Source organism: Lynx canadensis, chromosome A1, assembly GCF_007474595.2.
Source record: "Lynx canadensis isolate LIC74 chromosome A1, mLynCan4.pri.v2, whole genome shotgun sequence".
Lineage (NCBI taxonomy): Eukaryota > Metazoa > Chordata > Mammalia > Carnivora > Felidae > Lynx > Lynx canadensis.
The window spans coordinates 187,995,475-188,023,378 of NC_044303.2; the positions used below are offsets into that span (position 1 = coordinate 187,995,475).

The following is a 27,904-nucleotide window of genomic DNA, read 5'->3' on the forward strand; positions in this document are numbered from 1 at the left end:
AAAAAGAAAGAAAAATCAGTGCTGGACCCAGGAAAGAACTAACTGAACTAAGATGAGAATATGGTCATTGCTTTCTTGTGGGTCTTTGAAAGTACTCAAATTTGGGACAATGTCAGGGCCAGCCCTACCTTGTGGAAGGAACCTTGCCCCAGATAATAGTGGACAAAAATATTTATCAGGCTTTACTGCTTAAGAGTAAGATTACAACAGTGATCCAAGTATACCTGTACCTTTGCCAGATATACTAGAACAGGTAAAATCCTAATGACCTGGGAACAGAAGAAGATAAAATAGCCCAGAGAACTACAGGGAAATGTCAAGCCCCAAGCATGGGAGAAAGAAACCACAGGTTAGTGTTTTAGCATCAAATAGACTCTAGAGGGAAAAAACACAACTGGCCCTGTAAAGAAAAAAACACAAAAGCATAGAGCCACCTACAAGAAAGGGACAGTAAGGAATAAAAGGATGAATAAATTCTTCAGACTCTATAAGAAATTACAGTCGGTGAAAAGATGAAGTTGCAGTTTTGTTTTATGAAGCTCCATTTACATTCAATTTCTTGCAGTATTTGAGGGTGTTTTATTGTCCTCTTAAAGGTGAACTTTTTCAGTTCATTCATTCATTCAGCAGAGCAATGCTTTTTTAAAATTTTTTTTTCAACGTTTATTTATTTTTGGGACAGAGAGAGACAGAGCATGAACGGGGGAGGGGCAGAGAGAGAGGGAGACACAGAATGGGAAACAGGCTCCAGACTCTGAGCCATCAGCCCAGAGCCTGATGCGGGGCTCGAACTCACGGACCGCGAGATCGTGACCTGGCTGAAGTCGGACGCTTAACCGACTGCGCCACCCAGGCGCCCCAGAGCAATGCTTTTTAAATGTGAGTTGAGTCATACCCTTCCTTTGCACAGAACCATCCAATGGTTTCACAATCCACTCAAATCCACAGTCCTTATGGCAACAAATGAGGCCCTATGTGATTTGGACCCTGACTCCCTCATCTCCTAGCCATCTCCTGCTCATTCATACCAGGCCTGCTTACTCTTACCCCTCAAATACCCAGCCCACTCCCACTGCCCAGGCTTTGCCCACAGTGCTCCTCTTCCCACAGATAAGTTTCTGGTTCACACCCTCATTTCTTCAGGTCTCTGCTCAAAGGTCATCATATTTATAAAAGAGTCCCTCCCAGCCACCTTCTACCCTCTTGATTTTTCTTTTTCAATGCCTGATATATATTTGTTTACTAGAATATGAGGTTTTCAAGGCTAGGGATTTTTTTTCTGCTCACTGCCATCTTCAGGACCTAGAACAGGATCTGACACATGGCAAGCACTTGAAAGATATTAGGTATTTAATCAGTGGACAGTAATCAACAATGGGTCAGAATATGTTTAAAAGTGAGTGGCAGCCACTGGTGGCATAGAGATCTGAGGGGTGTCAGGAAACTGTGGACAGAGGCACTAGAGCTCCTCATCCCCTAACCACCCAGGCACCCAGATGAGTGCCTACTCCAAACCAGATCTCACTTATTAAAGAAGGCACATACTTTTTGACTTTTTAAATACAATTTATTGTCAAATTGGCTTCCATACAACACCCAGTGCTCATCCCATCAAGAGGCACATGCTTTTCAAATGCCCCTAAGAATTCTTAGGGAGAGATGAAGTCATTGACCTTTAGTTTCTCAGAGAAAGTCTATGATGTGAGCTGACCACAGCTTTCCATTAAATGCTTTCACTACTCACTGGTGAGAGTTCTAAGACTTGGAACTAGCCTGCTCTCTGACACAGTGGGAATCAATCTCCCCACAGGTGCTGATCCCAATCTCCCTGTATATATCCATTGAGCTGGTGAAGCTTGGGCAAATCTTCTTCCTGCAAAATGACCTTGACCTGTACGATGAAGAGACTGATTTGTCCATCCAGTGTCGAGCCCTCAACATCACTGAGGACTTGGGCCAAATCCAGTATGTCTTCTCTGACAAGACGGGGACGCTGACAGAGAACAAGATGGTGTTTCGGCGTTGCACTATCATGGGCAGCGAATATTCTCACCAAGAAAATGGTACAAGGATTCTCAGGGGCTTTCACCACTCTTTGTAAATGAATCACTCTACTCTCCTAAAAGAATGATAATGAAAGACATTTCCCTGGTTCCCCACAGTTTTTCCTGGCTCTGTGGCAGGTTGCTTCTTATAGCCCTGTGGGCTTCCTTGTCCTAGATCAGTGCTGTTTTTATCACCCGTAAACTTTCCTTTGTTCACAAAGGCCATCAGTGATCTCCTGTGTGGTAGCCCTCCAGTCAGTCTTTGGTGCCATTTACACACAGGATTTCTATCTGTCAGGAATGGATTGGGGATATGTCCAAATTGTGTACCCATTATACAGCCAAGTTTTAAGAATTTGGGGGGTCACTTTACCTGACATGCAAGACAGCCTCAGTGTAGGTACATGGTCAGATTCAATACATCCAGGAAAAGCCTTCCATGTTAACTCATCTCTTGGATTTTTACTGAGGGAGAGCTTCAACTTGGGAGGTGTGGCTGAATAATGCCTGAAATGTCATCATGCATGAACTAAAGCTGGCCTGTAAAGCTGACCTGATTTTCTCAGCAACCCTCTGCCATCATCACCACACACTGCCCATACTTTCTAACTAAGAGAAGGAGTTTCAAGAGAGCAGCATTCATTCCTTTGAGTGAAAGGAACAGAGAAGAAGAAAGCAGGAGATATACTATGGGCAGCCCAATCACCTTTGCCATGTTGGTAACCATTTACATGGGAGCTTCTGATCTCTTTTTAATAATAATAACAACTACCATTACCAGTACTTAGAGTATTCTGATCACTTTGACACATTATTTCATTAAGTCTTCAAAATAACCCTATGATAGGTATTTTTTTAAAACCCCTAATTGAGGAAATAGAGGCACAGGTTTAGTCAAAGCTCAGTCACCTAGCTAGGAAGTAGTAGAGTCGGATTTAAATCTGTGTAATTTAGTTGCACCCTTCCCTCTCCGGTCAAGGTAGTCCAGCTGCCCATGCTCCAGGGCAGCAGAGTGCTCTTATCCTGTGCCCTTTGCTCCCCGCCCCCCAATGTCTGGGATTCCCACACCTGTGACTTGGCCAAGGTGGACTGGTGCAATAACAGGACTCCTTTCTTGCAGCCAAACGACTGGAGACCCCAAAGGAGCTGGACTCAGACAGTGAAGAGTGGACCCAATACAAGTGCCTATCCTTCCCAGCCCGATGGTCTCAGCGCCCAGCAACAGTGGGAGGCCAAGGACGAGCCCAGCCTCTGAGGAGGTGCCACAGTGCCCGGGTACCTATCCAGGGTCACTCCCGACAAAGGTCTGTGGGGCACTGTGAAAGCTCACAGCCTCCTGTGGCCTTCAGCAGCTCCCTAGTAAGTCCCTGTCTTTTTCTCTTAGAGTTTCAGTGGCTTCTGTTGCAGATAGATGGGAGAGGACTCTGGGGTGTGAAAGAGAAAAGACCGTATAAGCCCTAAAGACCTCTTAAAATGGCAGCCCTTTAAGTCTTATATGCAATCTGCATTTGTGTTTTGTTGGGCAAATACAACTCTCATTCATTTTAAATGTTTAGTGTTTAGAAATTGGGAGATGTCACATAAACATATAGATTTCTGGCTTCTTTTTTATTTTAAAAAAAATTAATGTTTATTACTTTGAGAGAGACAGAGACAGAGAGACAGAGACAGAGTGCGAGTGGGGGAGGGGCAGAGAGAGAGGGAGACAAAATTTGAAGCAGGCTCCAGGCTCCAAGCTGTCAGCACAGAGCCCAGCGTGGAGCTCGAACCCACAAACCGTGAGATCATGACCTGAGCCAAAGTCAGACGTATAACCGACTGAGCCACCCAGGTGATCCTCTGCCTTCTCTTTTAAAAAAGGAATTGGGGGGCGCCTGGGTGGCGCAGTCGGTTAAGCGTCCGACTTCAGCCAGGTCACGATCTCGCGGTCCGTGAGTTCGAGCCCCGCGTCGGGCTCTGGGCTGATGGCTCGGAGCCTGGAGCCTGTTTCCGATTCTGTGTCTCCCTCTCTCTCTGCCCCTCCCCCGTTCATGCTCTGTCTCTCTCTGTCCCAAAAAATAAATAAACGTTGAAAAAAAAATTAATTAAAAAAGGAATTGGAAAATTTCTTGACACTAAGCCAGTATTTCCTTGTGGCAATAATTGGCCTGAATGACGAAGTTGATGCTCCTTAGACATGCTCCTTAGAAGCAGGTGGGCTTCTGTTCAACACAGACTATCCCCCTTCTCTGTTTACCCCCATCACTAAACTGAAGGCCAGCAGTGTGTCCATGATACATGTGTTTCCAAAATACAGTTCAAGAAAAAAGAAACAGTTGTCATGCTATGTTTCTATAAAGTAGAGAAACAAAAGACGGGCCTTAAGGCTTGCAGGTTTCAAAAATGAAGAATGTACTTTTTTTGTGATAATCAAAAAGAGACTTAAAACAAAGAACTTCTATATCAAAATCAACCAGCACATTTCATTCCCTTAAATTAATTGCCTGGACCCTGTGGGGATTTAACTCTGGTCTGGAGTTTTTGTATATGGTTCTTTCACATGTGATCCAATGATACAGCTATCACTAAACATCCAGGTAGCATGTAAAGAAATTGAGTTTCTTCCCCAAGATTACACAGCATTCCCTCAAAGGCAAGGCCAGAACTAGGGCTTTCTGACTTCTGTTCCATTTTACTTTCCTCCATGTCATGTTCTTTCTCTAGGAAACACACCATCTAGAATCTTCTGCACTTACAGAAAAGACCACAGGGAGCCCCAGCTATCTTGAAAAAAACACACATATTACAAGAAGGACTGAAGTGCTATTATATCATTATTAGAAAATTATCCTCATAATTTCAAAATTATCCTCATTATGAATTTCCTTCCAATTCTTATTTTCTCCATTAATACACACATAACTACATATATGTAACATTTTTGCAGTCATAATACCTATAAATTAAAGGTTCTGGGTTTTTTTTAATCTGATATGATATCAAAAGTATCAAAAGTGTCTTCCATATTGCTACCTGGTTTTCATAATCCAGGACTGTGTTTTCTGATCATGACAAAGTAATGCTGTGAATCTGTGTGTTCTGGGTTAGAACTTATCTAACTTCAGGTGAGTACAGTTAACTCTTATGTACTGTCTTGCCCAACAAATGCAACATTAACAAGGATAAAACATGAGCCAGGGGGCGCCTGGGTGGCGCAGTCGGTTAAGCGTCCGACTTCAGCCAGGTCACGATCTCGCGGTCCGTGAGTTCGAGCCCCGCGTCAGGCTCTGGGCTGATGGCTCAGAGCCTGGAGCCTGTTTCCGATTCTGTGTCTCCCTCTCTCTCTGCCCCTCCCCCGTTCATGCTCTGTCTCTCTCTGCCCCCCAAAAAAATAAATAAACGTTGAAAAAAAAAAAAAAAAAAAAAAAAAAAAAAAAAAAAAAACATGAGCCAGGTGTTAAGGCCTATGATGCTCATAAACATACAAGAGGAATGATCCATGGATGCCTTTGGAAAGATTTTTTCTTTTTTCTTTTCTCAGGGGAGATAACAGGGCATGCATGTTGCATCTTTTCCTTCTTTGATTTAATTCTGACCCCTCTGAATGAAATGCTCTTCCCCAGCTCATTACCTAAATATTTGAGCAACGAATTTAGTGCATTCTCATCAGGCACATGTTCTAAGTCTTGCACTACTTGTGCCTTTTGGCACCTTCCAGTTCTAAGCACCATGGGCATCCCATGTGCCTGAGAATGTCTGCCCCAGGACACATGGGCAGAAGCAGGAAGATTTCCTTTGTAGATCTCAGTTGGAACACACAGATTCACTGCCCCTTGTTCGACCTGACAAATCTTAGTCACCCAGAAAAAGTGCAGCCCTTAGCCAGCCAGTGCGACTTTTATTTAGGACCTATCATTAAGGCCTACAACCATCACTGGCTGTCCTAAAAGTTAAATCACATGATGTTTATGATGCCCTGCAAGGTTCCTTCCAGCTATAAATTAGCACATTTGGGGTCAAATGTCCCAGGTTTTCATCTCAGCTCCATCATCTATAATGTGACTTTGGTCAACTTACTGAGCTAGAACCTCAATGTCCCCATCTTTAAAAAGGAGTATTGTTCTGTCTCATTACTTTATTTTGAGGACATAACTCTTAAAATTATAGGTTCTAGATAGATAACTAATAGAAGTCTTAAACTTCTAAATCTTTCTCAAGGAAATCTGTCTTCCTTGCACAAATGTTTGTATCTGATGATATGGAGTGGGAGATGGGAGCTTTCATAAAATGCGATGTCAAGCTCTCTCCCCTGAAATTCTGGTATATTGGTCTAGAATAGGGCCTGAACATTCATATTTTTTTAATTTCTGATGATTCTAGTGAGCAACCAAGGTTGAGAACCTCTCTAAGCATAGCATTGCCCCCTAGGAAATAATCTTCATTTGGCTCAAATGGGTATGTTCTACGGCTTGGGAGGCATTGGCTGAACGGGATGATTCATGCTTCCTTAAGGGACTCTGATGCTAATCCATAAAATATCTGTGGCTGGAGTGGCAGATCCTTGAATTAGCCTATAGAGAATATCTGTGGCAGCCCCAGGTGGACCTCCTGGCTCCTGCCCCCACCCAATATTGGCAGGCTCTCTGAGCTTGCTTCCTCTTCCACCCGCCCATCTGGCATCCGGTCTGGTAGGGTAATATTCTCCAGGCACCACCAGGTCTTTATCTTCCCTTTGTAAATTAGTCAGAACTTGCTCTGAAACCTCCATGATGCCAAATCCTGGCAGTGTAAGCACCCTTCCACATTCTAAAGAAACCAGTTGTTGGTTTTCTTGGAAATTTGCCCTAAACCCCAAATAAAATGAGCATCAAGGCGAACAGCAACAGAAGATGGCTTTTTTTCTTTTACTACAAAGAACAAGGAAGCATCAGTTATTGCTGCCTAATTGGCTGCTATAAAATCTGTGGCTTTAGGGTGGGGATAATATACTTAGGAAAGTGGTGATTTCTGAGCCAATGTTTAAGAGTACTGGCAGATGGAAAATGAAATACCCCCCCCCCCCGGTGTATAAGAAGCCAAGCTTTGAGCAGAGAGTCTTTGTTTAAAAGTGCCACTTGCAAAAGGTTTTCCAGAACCATCAGACCAAAAAATATCTTCCTAATCATAAAATTTGCACTGAGGCTGCTTAGGCTCCTCCAGATGGCACCACAATTTCCTTCCGTGGGCCTGACTTCTCCTGTCTGGAAAGAACATAATTGAGAAAGGTAAAGGAGGTGTCTTTGGCCCTCTGCCTCCTTTCCTTAACTTGGTTTTCCTTCCTTTCTTTCCAGACTGGCAGGGACAGCCCACAGATACACACTCCCACTTTAAAGTTAGGTAAGAGTCCTGATTTAATTAGCCAAGCACACAAAATCTTTTTGGAAGTAATATGACCACACAGGGCAGGAACAGATGAAGCCTATCTCAGCTGGGCCTACCTTAACTTCCCAAAGGGTCCCAAAGGGCAGCACACAATTGCAGTGACCCTGTTCACAAAGGGTGGGATCTTGCAAGATCTAGAAAACTCCCTTCTTGCTCACCCACTTAATTTCTTTCCTTGGGGTTATGTCCCTTTTGGACAAAGCTTACCTTAACAATCAACATGCTTCTATTTAAGCAAATATTTGTTAACATTGGGTTCTCTCGGTTCTTGAATGGAAGGCAGTATCCTCTAGGCCACAACCTCAACCTGGGCAAAAACATCACTCCCCTAAAACATATTTGAGCCTCCAGCTTCCCAGCAACAGGTAAGTTTGTTTCCACAATAGTGATATAACCACATGGTTAAGTAAGTAGTGGAAAGTAACTAAATTTCAAAAGGTAAAAAGTAAGTCTCCCTCTCTTCTATGTTCCCCACAACCCCAGCAGCAACCATTATTTTCAGTTTCTCATGTATGACCCAGAGGTGTTTCACCTATATAGAAGCATACAAGTGTGGTATACACATGAGCACATCCTTTACTGCACATAGGAGCATCCCCTACACATTGATTTGGACTTTGTCATTTTACTTAGTGAATCTGAGGGAATATTTCATATCTGTAGACAGACATTCTGGAGATCTGCCTCATCTTTTCATTAATGGCATTAGAATTTGTTGGATGGTTGAGCCATTGCTTACACATGTATATTTTTCTATAGTATTCATTCTTCTAGCATAATTGTTAAACTGTGTATACCTTTTTTATTTTGATTGATACTTCCCAAGAGGTTGTACCAGGTTAGACACTCACCAAAAATATATAGAAGTTACAGCCTAGTAGAGAGGTGAGAAGAACACCAGTGCCTACAGAAAACTGCTCTTGGTGCTGAGTGTATGGGTACAGAGGGGCTATGGGCACCCAATGAATGATAGTCATCCATGTGAACTTGAGTAAGTTATCATTAAAACTGAGAAGAGACCTGAAATCATTATTACACTCTGTGTTAACTAACTTGGATTTAAATACAATTTTAAAATTTTATAAATAAATAAAAAATAAAACTGAGAAGAGAGTAGCAGATTAGAAGTTGGCCTCTTTTTCCCAGCCTTCAATGTGGAATATACCCCAGTCATGTAGCATACAGTGTCCATATAAATCCTCACTACTCAAACTGTGGTCCTCAGACCAGCAGCATGAGCATATTTGGGAGCTTATAGAAATGCAGATGCTCAGGCTCCACTCCTGACCCACTGAATCAGCATCTCAGTTTAAGCATCTGAGTATAAACAAGATGCCCAGTTGATTTGTGTGCATGTTAAAGTTTGGAAAGTTCTGGCATCATGTTTAAAGGTTCAGCTTTTGGCATCAGGAGGCAGAACTGTATTCAAGATCCAGCCTTTTTCTTGATTTTGTGACCTTGGACAAGTTACTTAAATTCAGTGAGCCTCATTTACCTCATAATTAAAATGGGACAATAATAGTAGCTATTTCAATGCTGTCGTGATGAGTAAATGATGTAGATAAACACACTTAGCAAAGCACCTGACTGTTGTAAATTGTCAATAAATGTAATCTAATGATAATAATAGGATCTTTGAGGGTATAGTGTGAGGCCTGAGATCACCTTCATCAAAGGTTTGTATGAGCTTTACATGTGCTGCAATAGAAAGAAATCTAACCAGTTGGGTACCTGACTGCCACAAAGCTCTAATCTGAAGAACTGGTAACCCACAATTTTATTTCTTTTCCTTCAGAGAAATAGACTAGCCAAAGGGCCCAGAGGTGGGTGAGGGCACTGCTTTCTCTAAGTATCCTAAGTGCCAAGTTCCTAAATGTTAATGGGCCAGACAGGAAACCAATGGGCTGTGGGCAAGAAGAACCATGAAGAACCTTGCCCCATGAAAACAGTCTGTGGTGACTGGATAAATCTTAACTGACATCTGCGGCTGACACCTGCAGGCTGGGCTTGCTGCCATTCCCAGAGAGAAGTAGGCCCTTTGCAGAGATTTTTTTTTAATGCATTGCTTTATGATTGGAAGGAAATATACTAAAGAAGTATTTTAACAAAGAGATCCCATGAGTTAATCAGTGGTGGGGTAGTGTGGTGTCCTAGATAGGAGTCTGTCAACAGAAGTTTGAATGCCTGCAGTCTGCCAGGCACTGGGGACATATCACAGATTGCCTCTGCCCTCATGGCACTCATATACTAAAGGGTAAATGGACGTGCAATAAATAACCCTAAATCATTTTAACTGTGTCACCATTTGGAAAGACGTAATACATAGCTTAGAGCAAAGCAGTGTGTTGTCAGAGGTTGGGAGTCAGGTGGTATGAAAGCTGCCCTAGTTCTGACCCTAATTCATTGTGAAGTCTTGAGTAGTTCACCTCCCTTCTCTCTGCCATTCAATTTTGTCATCAGGAAAATGAAAGATTTGGTTTTGGTGACGTCCAACCTTGTTTGCAACTCTGGGCATCTGTGGTAAGGGTTAAAAGCATCCCATTTGTGGGGTGCCTGTGTGGCTCAGTTGGTTGAGTGCCAGCTCTTGTCATGATCTCATGGTTAATAAGATGGAGCCCCATGTCTGTCTCGTGCAATTAGCATAGAGCCTGTGCTAGGAGTCTCTCCCTCTCCTGCTCAGCCCCTCTAAGAGGGACTCTGCCTCTTTCTCTCTCTCTCATTCCCTCTCTCTCTCAGAATAAATAAAAGGGGTTTTTAAGCATCCAATTGGGGCACCTTGGTGGCTCAGTCAGTTAAGCGTCCAACTTCAGTTCAGGTCATGATCTTACCATTCCTGGGCTTAAGCCCCATGTTGGGCTCTGTGCTAACAGCTCAGAACCTGGAGCCTGCTTCAGATTCTGTGTCTCCCTCTCTCTCTGCCCCTCACATGCTTGTATTCTGTCTCTATCTGTCTCTCTGTCTCTCTCAAAAATAGACATTAAAAAAATTTTTAATAAAAAATAAAGCATCCCATCATGTATACCCCCCCAAATGAAGTCTATTTTCTAAAAAAAAAAAAAAGGAGACTCCCATAATATCTTTTATAATCTCAAATACTATCTGATGAGCCTTAAGGACTGGATATACAAACCTGTTAGTTGTGCATGGGATGCCAAACACTAAAGATGCTGGCTGTCAGCAAGTATCAGAGGCTATTTCCTTCTTGTGGGGGACCTTGTCTGGCACAAAGGTTAAGAGCATGAATTCTAGTTGGACTATCTCAAATTAAGTGAAGGAGTCTCGCCTACTTACTGTGTGACCTTAGGAAAAACACTTAATCTCCCTGGATAGCAGTTTCCTTGTCTGATACACAGATAACCAGGAGGATAATAGTACTCAACAGATAATGTTGCTGTGGAGATGCAATGAAATAATGGATGTACACAGAATGTAAGAAGCACTATATGAATAGGAACTATCATTACTACTTTGAGAAATGAGCTCAGAGCTCCTTGAGTGATGATTGTACACTGATGACAGGCAGTAGATGGAGCCTGGAATCTGGTGAGGCGAGTCTGCCAGGGAGCATTAAGAGCATTAGTAAGGGAACAAGTCAACTTTACCATGACCATGGAAAGGACTCAGTTAAAGGGTCTGACATCTGATTCTGGCTTTCTGCTGACTCACTGAGTGATATTGGTCATGTCAGCCATCTTTCTCGGTTTCAATTAAGTTGAGACTCATTTCGTCTCAACCTGGGACTGTGAGAAGTTGGTGAGGTCACATAAATGACATTGCTTGGAAAAGTAGGAAGAGCTTGATCAGTGTGAACTATTGCTAGGAAGATGGCATTCAAAGGCTGAGAGGTTGGATGATACATGCTCCCTTCCTTGGCTTTCTGAAAATAGTGACACCATATGGTGTGGATCGTTCACCACTGCTTATCACAAGGCAATGAGAAGAAATGCAGATTTGTTTCAGTCTTACTAGCACTCTTCCTTTTAATAAGAAGTACTTTTTTCTGGTTGTTGTCTTAAGAGGGTATGAACAAGAGGAGGTACAGTGTTGACTCTTAGAGAGCACTCCAAATGAAAGCTAGAACTCTCTGCTCCCGTCCATTTCTTTTCACCTCCCTTGCTATTGGAAAGCCCAACTCTCATCTCTGCAGGCATCAAGTATCTCCCTGTGTGTCTGGGTTTCCTCTCCTGTGGCTCACCTGTGCCAGCAGCCCCAGGGAGGATAGAGTCTGACTTTTGAAATCATTGCATTTGGTAATCAGAGAAGACACAGTCTGAGGACTCTTTATCCACAGGGTTTTGTTTCTTTTTTTTTTTTTTAATCTCAACCTGGGTTCTTATTTGTAAAATCTGTTAGCTCATTGGCACTCAGTCTTACCCTGCTTAAATTAATCAAGATTTCTTCAGTCCACCATTTTCAACCATTAACTCTCTTTCTTCTAAACTTTAATTAACCTATGAACTATTAACACTGATATAAATGGTTTTGTGTGGCAATTTCTTTGCATGGTGGCTTTTGTCCTATCTGTTAAGAGCCAGTGTTTGTTGAACTTCTGCTTCAAACAAAGCAGTAGTTGGGGCTCTAGAATATACAACTTTGTGGAAAATGCATTCTCTATCTCTGAGGCTCTTATCTCTAGAGAGATTCAATATGGATATAAAAAAATTAAATTTAAAATATAGGTCAATATGTGGTGAATTCCAAAGGGATGATACAACTGGCAGCTCCTACAAGGATGTGAAAAATTGGAAATCCATGAGTCAGATCCTGCCCACAGATTTTTCTTTTCAAAAAACAGGACTTGTCACATCATCTCTCTTTATCCTGAAAAATCAATAGATTTGGCAAACTGGACTAGCACCAGAGCATTTCACTAGCAGAACAGTTGCCACCTTTCACACACGGTAGCACTTGCCAGGTCTCACAGCCCCCGCCATCCCACAGTGTCCTCATCTGTACCTGGGCAACTTCCCTCATCCACCTTACCTGCCTGACTCCCATGGAGATTCTGAGTTCAAGAACACACCATTGTGGCTCAGAAGACTGAGAACTCATTGTGGGCTGGATAAGATCTCATGAACATATGAACATTTCTCATGGATCCTGAAGTCTAGGTAGCATTTTGGTGGGCAGGAGAGGTCTTTTCAAGCAAGGTATGATCAGAGGCATAAAAAAGGGAGTACATATCCAGGAGGCAGCAAACAAACCAACAGGCTGAGCTGAGGGCCTACATTGAGAAGCGGTGGAAGTAAAGAGTAGAAATGCAGACTGTGAAAGCATTTAGATGCCAGACTGAATTGATTGTGCTAACAATGAAGATCTCCTGAAAGTTTTCAAGCTCAAAAATACCTTGAGGGAAAGGATGTTTTAAGAAGACCCATGGATAACACATATGAAGGGTTAGAAAGAAAAGAGGTAAGAGGTAGAAATTACTTTAGAGGCTGATGCAGGAATCTAGATTTGAGGGCTAGAGGTCTGAGTCTGGCTGAAAGCATCAGCAGTGAAAGTGGGGAGCCACAGTGAGGGAAGGGCTGCCAGAGTCTATAACCAATGAGTATGTGACATGTCAGGTTGAGGGAAAGGGAGGAGTCACATAAGAATGCTTTGACCAGGCCTGTGGAAGGAAGAGATGTGCTGGAGGCAGGACTTTCAGGAAGACTGTATTATCCTTTCTGCAGGTGTACAAAGAATCTTCCAGAGGGGGTCTTCCTCCCCAATCCCTTCATGAAATATTCTCATCCAGGCCTTTCTTTCTCAGGAAAAAGATGTGACTCCAGACAAAAATCTACTGGCCAAAGTACAAGATGCTGCTCTGTGGCTGGAGACCTTGTCAGACACAAAACCAGCCAAGCCTTCTCTCTCCACCACCTCCTCCATTGCTGACTTCTTCCTCGCCCTAACCATCTGCAACTCCGTCATGGTCTCTACAACCACTGAGACCAGGCAGAGAGTAAGGACCACTGATAGTGGGTGGTGGGATGGATGGGAGATGGAACAAGGGGTGAAGCCCTGAATAGAGAGACAAGATACTTGGACCCTAGTCACAGCATCACCATTTCACCACTGTGGGACCTTGAACAGATTTTTTTTTCTGGGCCTCAGTTTCTTCATTTTTTAAAAGAAATGGAATAAGTTATAGATGAGCTTTCTATGTAGCTTTTAGACTTTGTATCTATCTGTGTGTAGGGTAGATATTAAGAGTTAATATTTACTAAGCAGTGCTGTGTGTCAGTCTCCATGACAAACACATCACCTGCATTATCATTTAACCCTCACAACCCAACAACCCTGTGAGCTATGTCCTTGCATTTCACAAGTGAAGAAACAGTGGCTCAGAGAGCTTGGACAACTTCACAAAGGATGTATGGGTACTACACAGCAGAACCCTCTGTACAGCTACATAATAATATCACATTATACTGGTCTCTGTTTTTATGTGAGGGCAAATAATAATAATAATAATAAAAACCATAGGTGAAGTTCTGCCAATTTTGAGATAATGCAGCTGTATGGCCATTTATAGAAGTTTATACTCTGAATTGTTTTTTCAGCACTAAAGATAGATTGATCTTCAATTATCCACAGACTCTCACCCAAGCTCCCTTATGAGTGACTGAAGAGAATAATTGAGTGTTTTAACTTGTGGCTAATGAAATCAGGAAAAAGAGGGTTCACCCAGGTACCAAACCAAAGCCTCCCATATTACACTTAGATCCCATTCAGCCACTAAAAAGTCACCAAGTTATCAAAAGTTTTTAGGAAGATTTGGGAGGCAGGAAATGTTTTCTGAGAAATTAACTCTATTTTCAAGAAAGGAAGAAGTACATATTGGGAAGGACAGCATCCAACTCCCAATTTTCAAGTTAATGGGGAGATGTTAGCTGACAGGTAACTCAGGAGTCCAATCTCTGGAGCTAGGAACACCCAGATTTTAGTCCAGCTCTATTACTACACTCTAGGTGGTCATAGACAATTTATTGAACCTCTCTGTGCCTCAGTTTCCTCATCTAGAAGTTAGGATTACATGGCATCTGCTAGAATTGCTGGGGAGGGCGAGATAAGATACTGCATGCAAGGATAAAGCAGACAAGGTCATGGAAAAGGCCCGGGGAATGTAAACTTTCACTATGGGTCTGGCTTTTGTCTCCTTTTCTTTCCTTTGTCCATGACCAAAGCAGGATTGTAAAATTGAGTATTACCAATCCCTAGAATGTCAAAGCTGGAAAGAAATATCTGGCCTAATCTTCTCATGCTGTAGGTAGGTAAACTGAGGCTCACAGAGGTGAGACTTGCCTATAATCCCTAAAGCCCTAAATAATCCATTTATTGTAAAATGACCTTCCTCTTCTGCCATAAAACAGCTTGATATTTTTTTTCCAACACTGAGAGTTAATGTTCCACTTCCCTCCTTTTACCACAAGGTCACCATGCCACCCTCTGCCAAGGCTCTGGGGACGTCCCTGGAGAAGATTCAACAACTGTTCCACAGATTGAAGCTTTTGAACCTTAGCCAGTCATTCTCATCCACTGTGCCCTCTGACACCGACCTGGGAGAGAGTTTGGGGGCCAACATTCCAACCCCAGACTCAGAAGAGAGAGATGATGTGTCTGTGTGCAGTGGAGGTAACTCCACTGATGGTGGCTATAGGAGCAGCACATGGGACCAGGTTGACATCCAGGGGTCAGGATTAGACGCTTCCTTGGAAGAGGTGCTGGAGGCCCCAGCTCTAGGCCTGGCCAGCCCTGAGCTCTGTTATGAGGCTGAGAGCCCTGATGAGGCAGCCCTGGTTCATGCCGCCCATGCCTACAGCTTCACTCTGGTGTCCCGGACACCAGAGCAGGTGACTGTGCGCTTGCCCCAGGGCACCTGCCTCACCTTCGATGTCCTCTGCACCCTGGGCTTTGACTCTGTCAGGAAGAGAATGTCTGTGGTTGTGAGGCACCCACTGACGGGTGAGATCATCATCTACACCAAAGGCGCAGACTCAGTTATCATGGACCTGCTGGAAGACCCGGCCTGCGGTGAGTCCCACCTCACCAGGGCTCCAGGAAGAGGGGTCCTTGGTTTGGGAGGCAGTATGGAACAGTAATGAGGAGCTGGAGTTATAGTGTCATTTAGTCCAGCAGGTCCCAGCTGGAACAGAGGCCACAAGATGCTTTCTTCAAAGGAGTTCTCTTAAATCATGCTGCATTCTGCATCTCCTCACCCTGGATTATTACAGTGCTCATGAGCTTATTATCGTCTTATACTGAAGAAACTTCTTTATTTATCCCAGTTTCTGGTTTTCCAAACTCATTTTTTAAACATGGATTATCCACACACAATTTTTTTTCTACCAGGACACTCATTAACATAACCTAGAACACGCTGTGGTCCTAACTCTTACTTGTGGAGAGAAGCCAGCTGAACCCAGAGAAGGAAGTGACTTAATAGAGGTGGCACAGCTAACCAGTGGTAAATCCCAGGCCTAGGTATATTGAATCTCAGTTCAGAGTTCTTTCTATGCCACCAGAATTCTGCACCAGGCTCAGTTCTCTCTGGGAAGCCTCAGGTGTCCCCCTTTATCATCCTTTTCCCCAGCCTCCCCCAAATGGATTTTCATAAACTTGCTCCAAGCCAGAGAAATGTTCCAAAGTCCCTACATATCAGTGTCCAATTTTGAAGCAGCATGAATTAGTGTGCAGCCGCTTCCTGATTGCTAACAAGAAGAAGACAGTTATGGGGCTGTGATTCTCCCAGGATAGTAGATTCCAGCCAAGCTTTAGAATTGCCCAGGCAGCCCTGTGCCTCCTGCATTATCAGCTATGGATTAAAGCCAAGAGGTTCATGGGGATTGATGAGTATTTAGAATGGGAAGGGAGCTAATTAGGTCTCTTCATCCCCAGACTCTGGCAGACAAGTGAATTCAGTGTTCCTGAGTCAAGGGAACCACGGCACTCTATCCCTGGGCAACAGCCATCCAAGCTGCCCTGGAGATATTTTTTCTATTTGTCCCTCACCTGATTCAAAAATAGATTAGAGAGGCTTCCAATAAAAGACACGTACACAATATTACTATTAAAACTGAGAGTCAAAGCTTTGAAAAGCAGGGAAGAAAATAACCTGAGATGTAATATATTTACAGTGTTTGAACATTCAACTTGACCCTGAGGTTCCTAGTAGCCTGAGAAAAAAAAAGTGAACACTCCAGGGCACACAGGTAGAAGGCAAAAGGGTTTCATCTTGGGGAGCTAATGTCTTTGAAAATAAAATGTTGTAGATAGTGCTCAATAAGACAGTAGTGCTCAATAGGCACAAAGATTATGCTTCAGGCACTAGGGGAAAAGTAGAACCTGAAAAATAAGAAGATAATCTTTAAAAGGATTTTTATATTGCATAAAATATCCTTGGAATAATACCATGGGAAAAATCAGAGATTTGTTGGATTTCCTTATAATTATTTTACCGTAAAGAATTGTATGTTTAATTTTGCATTATATGAAGGGAGTAGATGAGGTACATAAAATCTGCTTGCTACTTCTGGCCTCTAAAGATTGCAATCCAGCCCTGGTAAAGAAGGATTCTGAAGCTTTCTCCCAGCTGACTTTTACACAGTGCTGCACCTGATTAGTGATGTCTGTGACATCTTAGATAAAGGAGGTGGTGATGGCATCAATCCTGCCCCATACCCACCAACCCAGGCTGAAAAATTATTTTTATCTGATAGATAAAAGTACTGTAATTGCAGGAGAGAAAGATAAATTTCTTCTGAAAGAAACATGTAAGACTTCCTAAAGGGGACTTTGAGCAACACAATGAAATATTTTTATACTAGAGTTATAGGAAATGCAAAAAATATTTTTTCTAAGGCCATTTCCTATTATAGAAAGAAAGCCTAACTCAGAAAAACACCCCCCTATGTGGTGAAGAACTGAACAATGAGATTCAGATCTGTGGCTGTCTTGGGATCTAACTTGATATAAAGACTGAAATAGATGACACAGGGGATGGTGGATGATATGTCTAAGACTTAGCAAACAGTTTATGCAGGGATAAACTGGCTACCTGGAAAACACCTGAGGTAATAACAAAGATTCAGACTTCTGGTCCATCCCCTGATTCAGAAGGACTTCAACTGGACCTGGGAATCTCTATTATTTGTTTAAGTTCCCAGGTGATTCTAATGCAAACAAGTATTTGGGAACAATACCTAAAATGACCTACCTTCCCTAAATAGAACTTTTCTCAGCTAGGCCTTTTTGGTCAGATACAGAAGGCAGAGAATTTAAAGACTCCTGGAGACATCACCTTTTGGGACTTCCTGACAGCCAAGAGAGATCTTCTATGTTTCTGAGGTGGGTTATAAGGGGATTCCTCCTCACTCATGGAGGACAATGACTATTTTACAGCAACTGATTCTGATATGGAAAAGAAGGTGAGGAAAATCCGAGCCAGGACCCAGAAGCACCTAGACTTGTATGCAAGAGATGGCCTTCGAACACTGTGCATCGCCAAAAAGGTAAAAATTTCTCCTTTAGTGGCTTTAAGGTCTCAACACTGAGTTGGTCATTTCTATTCCATTTTAGAAGGCCCTTAATAGTGGTTGTTTTAATATTTTCAAAATTAGCTATTTCAAACATTCCAAATTCTGACTCACCACAAAGACCAAGGATTTTGATAATTATTCTGGGACAAAACTCTGGATGGCAAGATTCCATATTAGCATGGCTTTGTTGTTCCCCATTTTTCATTATTTATACATATAATTGGTAACCCATTACTCATAAAACAATTTTTACTGTTATAATTTTACCTTCAAAGTATCCTTTTAAATTTTGCATTATTTGCCTAGATTTGAAATTTAAGAGATACTATGTGATCACATAAAATTCTAGATTTCTGATTTCTCTTATAAATGTAGAGCATCTGATGAATGGGGTCGACATTCTTGAAAGGCAGCTAATAGCTAGAACCAAGTAGTAGCTGATCCCCTTGATGAGGGATATATTCTCCTGTGTTCTCTAATTGGTCACAGCCCCTAACTTCCCTGTTGCATTGCCCTTGGCTCAGCTATAGTCACGTATTTACCCACCTCTCACCCTGCAGGCCTTTGACTTTGCAACACCTGCAAGGAAGGCAGGCAAAGAGAGATGAATATCAGATTAGAGGCATCTAATGAGGCACCTAAAGTCAGATGGGGAGCTATGATGACATCCACTGCTAGATGGCTAAAAGTAGTTTCTTCTCTGCAGATCCCCAGAGCTCTTCATCTTTTATGGTGCTTAGTGCAGCAAAGTTTAAAAGCACCCACTTTAAAGTTAGACCTACCTGGGTACAAGTTCCAATCTCACCACTTACCTGGTGTGTGACCTTGGGAAAGTTTCTTCACCTCTCTGAGTTTGGGATTTTCTTATCTGTAAAATATACTAATGCCCCCTACCTCAAACAGTTGTAATAGAGATTACTGAAATAACACATGTGTAGTGCCTGAGACAGTGACCAGTGCTTACTACTCCACAGATTATAATTATACCCTTACCACCTTCTATTTTCCCCTGAAATTATTTGTGCCTACTTTGCCTCCTCTAATAAGACTGTGAATTCCTCAAAAGCAAAGGCCTATTGTGTCCCCTTGGTTTTCCTTATAATTCCATGTTGGACAAAAGAATAATTTATTGTAATAAGAGACAGTATGCATGTCATGCTAACAGAGGGATATAAATGTGCTGTGGACTCCAAAGGAGGAAGAGATGCCCTCTAGTTTGGTTCTTCCAGCTATTGGGTACTCCAATTGCTGCCACCTCTCTACCTGGCTCTCCATCCTTCAACTGATGTCTTCAAGGAACAGAAAGAAAGCCAAGTCCATTGCTTGCATTTGCCCCTCCCTGTGACTGACCCCTTCTTATCAGTGTATCTCAACTTGGACTTCACTTTGTCTAAGAAAACTAAAAATCCAAATGAAATAATCCTTCTTCCCACAGCTATCACTCTATCCAGTCACATTCTATCATGTCACTCTTTATTTTCCTAAAATTATCTGTTCTTTTAAATAATTTACATGGATTAATATCTCTCACCCTCCACTACCCCATAAGCCCAGGAATCTTGTCTGTCTTAATCACTGCTATACCTCCAGTGCCCAGAGCATAGCAGGAGCAGGGGCTCAATGGATGTTTGGTGATAATGGAACATGAGGATCAATCCTTCATTGATTCATGCATTCAAAACAAACAAACAAACAAAAAACATTGAGGAGAAATAATTGTGTAGGGAAGCTCAGACAGGCCAGGCACATCTGAATTGGCCAGTATTCACCCAGCATTGTGAAAGAGCCTCTTCCTGTTCTGTAGGTCATAAGTGAAGATGACTTCCGACGATGGGCCAGTTTCCGGTGTGAGGCGGAGGCATCCCTCGACAACCGAGATGAGCTTCTAATGGAGACGGCACAACATCTGGAGAATCAACTCACCTTACTCGGTAGCTAAAAATAAGTCATCATTAAATTAAAAAAAAAAATGCTACAAGCTGGAAAGGGAGTTCTTGTCCCGACTCTGACACTGCTACAGATGTGTCTCAATTAGGAACCTTCCCTGGAGTGCCCTTCCAGGTATTTGGCACAAATGGTGCCAATATCCAACCCAGACTCCACACACCACTTCCTGAGGATGCCCAGGAGCATTCCCACACTTTCTGTTGGACAAAACCCAGGAGCTTGGTTGCTTCTCCATTTTTTCAAATGCTTATTGAGCACCTACTATATTCCAAGGTGCATGCTAGGCATTGAGACTAGGGAACAAGAGCCACAGGCCCTATCTTCTCAGAGCTCAATCTAGCAAGGAAACTGGATGATTCAACAAGGAATTTCAAGTGAGTGTGATGAGGGTTGGGCTGGAAGACACGCCTGGTTGTATGGGACCACAATCTAGACTGGGGCCAAGGAGAGTGCAGGAAGGTAAGAACTGAGCCGAGCAATGGAGCTAGTCAGGCAAAGAGGAAGAATTTTCAGGCAGAGGAAGGGGACAGAATGAAGAGATAGAGGTGAGACAGACCCAAGAGGCTAGAAACTCCAAGGTCTGCTATGACTGGACCACAGAGTTGAGGGGGAGAAATGATGTGAGGTGGGAAAGGTCAGCATGACCCAGGTTATGAAGGCACTTAACTCATATGCTAACAGTTTAGAGAGAAGGGAGTAAAAGCAAGAACAGGTTCATACTTTACAAAAATTACTCTGGCTGCTGCTGTATGGAAGTTCGATCGATACACTGAGGGAAGAGGAGAAGCAGGGAGACCAGCTAAGACTGTAGTATTGTGTTTCTGTGGGAGGAAAAGCATTACCCAGGTAGAAGGAGGAAGCTTTATTTAATCAGGGTTAATTACCTCACAGCTCAGGAGCAAGATCTGAAAAAGGCAACGTGTGACAGCACCCTGCCACTGGCCACATGGCTAAAGCCTTCTTTCATCTTGGGAGGCAATGCTGAACTGGGGATGAGGGCCAAATCTTGGCCTTGTGCTATATACAACCCCCACCCCCCTGAGCTTCAGTTTCTCTTCTGTATAAACCATACTGCTCCAAGCTCTCAGCCACGCAGGGGTGCAAGGCGACAGACCCAGGGTTGCTGAAAGAAGATGGTGATGCCTTTACATACTAAATATAGCAACAGGATTTGGCAGGAAGAGTGGCAAGCAAGGGGAGACCATTTGTTCCCCACCTCCTTCTGCCTTATTTTTGTTCCTGTGTTTTGACTCCAGGACCTTTGCCTATTGCCTCCCAAAGCCCCTCTGAAAGCTGGCCATGAGAACTTATTTTAACAGAAACCAGAGGGTAGCCAGGCCAGACAGCTCTATCCACCACACGAGGCCACAGAATGTCATCCCATTAGGGCATGTGACTCCTTCCTCACCTGCCTGAGGCTGCTTTTGTTTCAGGGGAGGGTTCTAGTTTCAGTCAGTGAGAGGTGCTCCTCAGCTGGTTCGGCATGAAAGAGAACGTGCTTGTCAAGATCTGTTGGCTTCCCTTGCTGGGAAAGACTTTCACCACCTCTCTGTTTCATTTTTTCTTTCACACAAATAAATGTGTTTTTCCTCTCTCCTCCTTCACTCTGCCTCCCTATAGTATAAATCAGCTTCAGAATCTCACCTTCCAGGCTAACCCTTGGAGAGAAAGACAAGGATTGAAGCAACACTTATCATGGGGTTGTTTACCTGCACATCTGGGCCTGCAATACAAAAGAGGCACTTATCAGGATAGAGTCATCATTTTTGTTCCCTCAAGGTGGCTTTGGAAGGAGAGGACTGGGACTGGGAAGAGATTTCATCTTACCACCAAGAATCTGCCCTGCCACTAATACTGCATTTGCATTTACACTGAGTCCCACACTATGAAATGGTCTTTTCAGTATCCATCCAGTGTAACTGCTTTGCCAACCTATTGTCACTAGGGATTGTTAAAAGAAATGAAATGCCTTGCTCCTGCCCAGAGTGAAGTGGGTAGCCATTAGTCTGTGGTCTAAAAAGAATTTCAATTTAAGTACAGATTTTTGCCTAATCAGTTAGTAATTATTTGATATTTGGGTATATATTCATCAGGGTTGGTGCAAAGCTTGAGATCATTCAAAAATTATGGAATCTGCATGTTTAATTCCAAGATTATCATCAAAAACCTGAGTCCTTATTTTGCTGTGAACTGTTAGAGAGCAAAGGTCTCAGTCTCTCTACTTCTCTACACTCCCATTGCTGGTAGGCCCACAGGGGCTACTCCTCCACAACTCTGCTAAACCTCTAATCTCATCCTGCTTCCCACTCTGTTCCCTAGAATGATCTTCTTAAAACTCAAAACTGATCCTGTCACTCTCCAACTTAACTCCCTTTAATAGCTTTCTTGTCTACCAAATAAATTCCAAATCCTTTAATGCTCTGACAAGGCTCTGCATGATCCAACAGCCTTACCTCCCTTCCTGGCCCCATCTTTCACCCCATTCTGCCTCCCTTTCTTCACCTTCGTCTACTCTGGCCTCTGAGCCTTCATACATGCTCATCACTCTACCTGGAATTCTCCTCCTTTGCCACTTCTTGGCCTTATCTTCCAGGTCTGAGCTTAAATAGCACTTCCTAGCAAGGCCTTCCCTGACTATCTAGATGAAATTCAGGTCTTCTAGTATATGTTCACCTGGCATCCTGGGCTTTGCCCCTCATATAGTTCAGTTATAAATTCTTTTTCAATAATGTTTTGAGCTGCAAGAGGGACCAGCTCCGTTTCACTGCTGTATCTTGGGTGCTTAGCACAGCCTAGAACATTGGAGGTATTAGATATCATTGTCTAACTTGATAGGGCTTTGGGGAAATTAAACAGCTACTTTTTCACTCTAAATGTAAGCTCTGGTGTCTTTGATCACTCCAGGAGCCACTGGGATTGAAGACCAGCTGCAAGAAGGGGTTCCAGACACAATTGCTGCCCTGCGGGAAGCTGGGATCCAGCTCTGGGTCTTGACTGGAGATAAGCAGGAGACAGCAGTCAATATCGCCTATTCCTGCAGATTGTTAGATCAGACTGACACTGTTTACTCCATTAATACAGAAAATCAGGTGAGGCCAAAGTAGGGACCACATGTCCAAGTGCAGAACAGCCCCTAGACCAACAAGAGATAGGGTTATGGGAGGGATTTGGGTACAGAGGGGAAGCACCCCTACCCTTAAAATATCACTGAACCTTGGAGCTCAGAGGTCCCCAGAAATCATCCACCTCATCCCAATGCATGGCTGACCAGTTTGATTATATTACATCTAGTAGTACATGTTAGAAAGTTTTGATCTTCCAGATTTCACCTTTGGCCCAATCTCCTCATTTTACAAATAAGGAAACTAAAGACCCTTGAGACTAAGTCTCTTTCCCAGAGTCACCCTGGTAGTTTCTGATAGAACTAAGTCTAGAACGCTGTTCTCTGCCAGGCCAGTGCTATCTTCATTATACCACATTGTTTGCTCACAGAACCCCAGTTGTTAGTTTCTTATACTTTGGACTAACTCTTCCATTGAAAAAGCCCCAACTAAATTGAAATGATTATGAGTTTAAAATTGCAGCTCCAATTTGTATGTCAGATTGGTTTGCCACAGAATAAAACCTGAAGGAAATGATTCATGAGACCAGTAAATTTTGACAGGATAGGAGAGAGAGAAGCAAAGTCCTAAAACTGCAATTTTAAACCCCAGTAGGTTGTGGGTGGCAGGGGATGGGGTTTGGAGAAAGGGCTGTGTAAAATCTGGAGAAGGGTATTCAAAGTTATAATACAGTTTTATACTTAGGAGAAAAAATCTATTTTCACAATGCAAACCACAGAAAGTGAAGTTTTAACACCTTGGTTGATGAATATGGGAAGTAGGCATTGAGATGTATGCTTCCAAAAGGAAGCAGGAAAACATTGTCCTGGAAGGGCAGTGGGAGCAGGGCACTGGAAGGGAGACCTAGACGCACCATGGGAGAAAGGATGGAGAAGAGGGAGGAACATGGGAAAGAACAGCACAAAAAAAGGATACAGGGACGGTGCCGGAACCTCTTTTGGTTTTGCTTAAAACGGATATGGACCCAGAATAGAAGTTCGGAAGATTTAACTCTGGTTTTTATTCCATAATGAATCCACGTCACATACTTTTTAAACAGTAGTGTATACTATGAAAAGTGCCTGAGGCCCTTTAGATGAATTGGAAAAATCACTTTCTTGTCAGGTGCACAGATTATGCTCTGATTATATTAAACTCCAATGAATTTTCAAAATGAAAATAATCTTGGGGAAATCTTTGGCATTAATATTATGCTTAGGAAAGAAAGTAATTTGCTGCTTGCTTGAGTACTTGATCCCTGTAATAGCGTTGATGTCTGCCTGCCCTACTCACAATGGAAATTCTGTTTGCAATGATCATTTCACTTCAGGTAATTCCAGGAGGAGGACATGGGCAAACTTGTGAGTCAGCCAGTCCAAGGGGGATAGAGTGGGCTTCTGTGGTTTCTGTTAAATACAGTGCATTCCTATAGGAAGCTGAAGATGTTTAGCAATTAATTATCCAATGTTCCTAAGGAATAGCGTGTCACATTTCATGTTTGGTTCAGTCACTGTTAAATCATTCAAAGATGTTTGGGACCCTGTTGGTACCTGAATGTTAGGACCAGCCCATGCTCTGAGTCCTTTAAACCTGTAAGATTAGTCTTTCTACCTGAGAAAAAGTGGTGGGTACATGGATATGTTAAGCCAAAAACAGGAAATCCATTCCAAATCTCAGATTTATTTAAACCTTAGTTTAATATAATTATGTATTCAGTGGATATTTCCTCCAAGGGTTTTAATCTGCCTAATTCATTATAAATTGATTTAGGGCTACTGTTTCTTTGTTATGTATCTTAAAGCTGTAAGCAGGTTATGGGACCTCTCTAGACCTCAGGGTTCTCTTTCATAAAATGAGAGAATTACTATCATCATCAGTGGAAGTGCTGGTCTGTCAAGGAATTTAGAAGGAACTAGAGCATTAGAAACCAATAACAGAAATGATTATTGTCATTATTAGTAGCATATATTGAAAGCTTAATATGGTCCAGATATCATACCTCCCTAAACTTCACCCTCCTCATATGTAAAATAGGGATTAGAAAGATTTATTTCAGAGGCTATTGGGAGGATTAAATAAGATCATAGAAGAAAAATACTTATTAGCACAGTATTTAACACACTCCAAAATTCAGTGGCTGAAAACAACCAACATTTATTATCCCACAGTTTCTGTGGGTTAGGAGTCCAGGGTCAGCTTAGCTGGGTACCTCTGGTTCAAAGTCTCTCTGAAGGCTGAATTCAACCTGTCAGGTCTGTGGGCTCATCTAAAGGCCCCAACTAGTGGGTTGTTTGGGAATGAAGAGAAGGCCATCCTCAAAGCTTACACACATGATTGCTGGCAAACTTCATTTCCTTACCACATGGGCCTCTCCATAGAGCTGCTTCACAACATGGCAGCTGCTTTCTCCCACAGCAAGCCATCCAAGAGAGAGGGAAAAGAGTGCCAAATTGGAAGCCACAAGTCTTTTTATAAGCTAATCTGGAAAGTGACATCCTATCACTTTTGCAGAATTCTCTACATTAGAAAGGAATTGCTAGGTGTGGCTCATAACCAAGGGGAGGGATTGCACAGGGGCATGCATCTCAGGATGGCAGGGATCATTAAGAACCATCTTGGAGGCTGCCTACCACAGTACCCGGCATATACTAAAGGTTAAATGAATGGTAACTATTGTGGTTATTACATCATACTTTGAAATAAGCAAATTCAGAAATTTTATTTTGAAACATATCTCCAGTGACTTCCTGCACTCCTGCGTTGGAGGAATTTATATAATTTATGCTGGCCCCAACTCCCAGCAAGGACTATCTTGATCTCTTTCCCAGATAAGTGCCTCAGGCATAACCACCCACCCCTGGCACAGCTTCCTCTCACCCCTCTAGGTTCTGGGCATACCCTACTGCTTGCAACACTCAATTTAGCATCCCCTAAGGGAAGACTCAGGAATGATTAACTGCAGTTCTGCTCACTCCAGAAGAAAGTATCCCAAATAATCTCAGAAGCTTCTAGATCAATGGTCCCCAAACCTGTCATATCAGAAAAATCTTCACAATTTTTGCTTAAATCCACATATTACCTGTACTTTTTTTTCATGTAATGAATTCATTTAAATTGACTCACTTTGAACACTTTTAAATTTATTTTTAGAATAATTTTTTAGGACTATACTAAATGAAAACCATCATCCTTGCCATGGATAAAAAACACTGCTAACTAAAGATCATGTGAACAAAACAATGCTATTAAAATCAATAATACTGACTGCCACAACTTTATTTGAAAGTAATGTTGCAAAATCTAATAAGGTACTAAGGATATATTTAGAACCAAAATCTGACTTGATCTCTGATATAATCAAAAGTAAAAGAGGAAATAAATTCTTCACTATGTTTCGAGGTAAATGTCAGAAAAAATAAGTTTCTTTACATCAGTAAAATGTTCACATTCATAGTCAGTTTTAACATGTATGAGCAACACATTCATATCAACAGGTAAACACGCAGTGTATTTTTTCAATTGGGAAGCGATAATTCAAGCAGTGATGATCTGCCTCCACTAGTAAGTTGGATGAGCTAGCGCAAGTTACTAAAGATTTCACTGTTTCAATTTCCTCATCACTCAGTTTCCTCAGGAGAACCAAAATGATTTGTAAGAAATAAAAAGCACTGTATTATCATGACATATTATCATTATTTACCATCACATGCATATTTATTAGCTTATACCATCCCTGTATCATTCCCCATCTTGCTGAGCTATTTCCACTCCCATTGTCTAGCAGTCTCTCCTATTTTGCCATTAATTTGCTTCCAAATTAATATTGCTTTGATGCTTTTTGAAAGGTTAAAGAGAAATGTAAGAATCAGAAAATGATTCCTGGGTAATCTCTATGGTGGTAGAATTTCATAACTATTTTACTAAAAGATAAAGTGAGATCTTTAACCTACATTTCTGTGTTGTTTACTAATACCATATTTGTGATTCTGACTCTATAGGAAACCTGTGAATCCATCCTTAACTATGCACTGGAAGAAGTGAAGCAATTTCATGGACCACAGAAGCCAAACCGCAAGCTCTTTGGGCTCTGCCTACCTTTTGAGACACCACCTCCTACCTCAAGAGCTGCAGTTCCAGAAGTTGGATTGGTCATCAATGGGAAGACATTGAATGCCATTTTCCAGGGAAAGCTGGAGATGAAATTTTTAGAGCTGACTCAGTATTGCCGGTCTGTCCTGTGCTGCCGTTCTACCCCTCTCCAGAAGAGTATGATAGTCAAGCTGGTGCGAGACAAGTTGAGCGTCATGACCCTTTCCATAGGTACCCATCATGCTGAGATGTGGGTGCAGCTTGTAAGGCTGATCTGACAAAAGTCCTGGGCCAGAGGTGGGAGGTCACATATCAAAGTCGAGACAGCCAGGCTGAGGATCATTTTCTCAGACTGAGAGAGTTCAAAGTGACAATCAATACGTGGCAGCTGGAGATGAAACAGAGGCTAAGTAGAGTGAGAAAGTGATTCACAGCTCTGAGGATTAGCAGGTCACAAAGGAAAACAGGGCTTGGATGGAGGTCAAAGCCAAAAGAGGCCTCAAATTCAGAACATTCACATAACTCAATAATGTACACTCAGGCCAATCAGTTCTGGGATGCAGACCATTTCCCTTTCGATACTTAACACATGGCATAATAACATAAACCTAAGATGTTTGTGGATTTGATATTCTGCGTATTGACGGCTGGTGGGGAGATTTTAGAAGCTGAGCCTTTCACATATGTTCATTCCTAAATACAAGGCCCAGCACAAAGCACATTCTCAACAAATGCTAGCCTCTTGGTTGATGAAAAAATTTCTCATAAGAGACTAAACTTTAATCATGGTTAAGGAAGA

General features: G+C 42.4%; 1 protein-coding gene across 1 annotated transcript in view; it reads left to right on the forward strand.

Annotated features, from left to right (window-relative positions):
• LOC115522306 (probable phospholipid-transporting ATPase VB) overlaps positions 1 to 27,403 on the forward strand; it is a 74,198-nt gene extending 46,795 nt beyond the window's left edge. Inside the window, exons 6-13 of the mRNA XM_032593997.1 lie at positions 1,811 to 2,063; positions 3,166 to 3,404; positions 13,201 to 13,392; positions 14,864 to 15,464; positions 17,832 to 17,941; positions 19,773 to 19,899; positions 22,820 to 23,004; positions 27,015 to 27,403. Of these exons, the coding sequence (XP_032449888.1) occupies positions 1,811 to 2,063; positions 3,166 to 3,404; positions 13,201 to 13,392; positions 14,864 to 15,464; positions 17,832 to 17,941; positions 19,773 to 19,899; positions 22,820 to 23,004; positions 27,015 to 27,383 (2,076 nt within the window). The 3' untranslated portion in view covers positions 27,384 to 27,403. The remainder of the gene's footprint in view (positions 1 to 1,810; positions 2,064 to 3,165; positions 3,405 to 13,200; positions 13,393 to 14,863; positions 15,465 to 17,831; positions 17,942 to 19,772; positions 19,900 to 22,819; positions 23,005 to 27,014) is intronic.
• Positions 27,404 to 27,904: the final 501 nt, after the last annotated feature.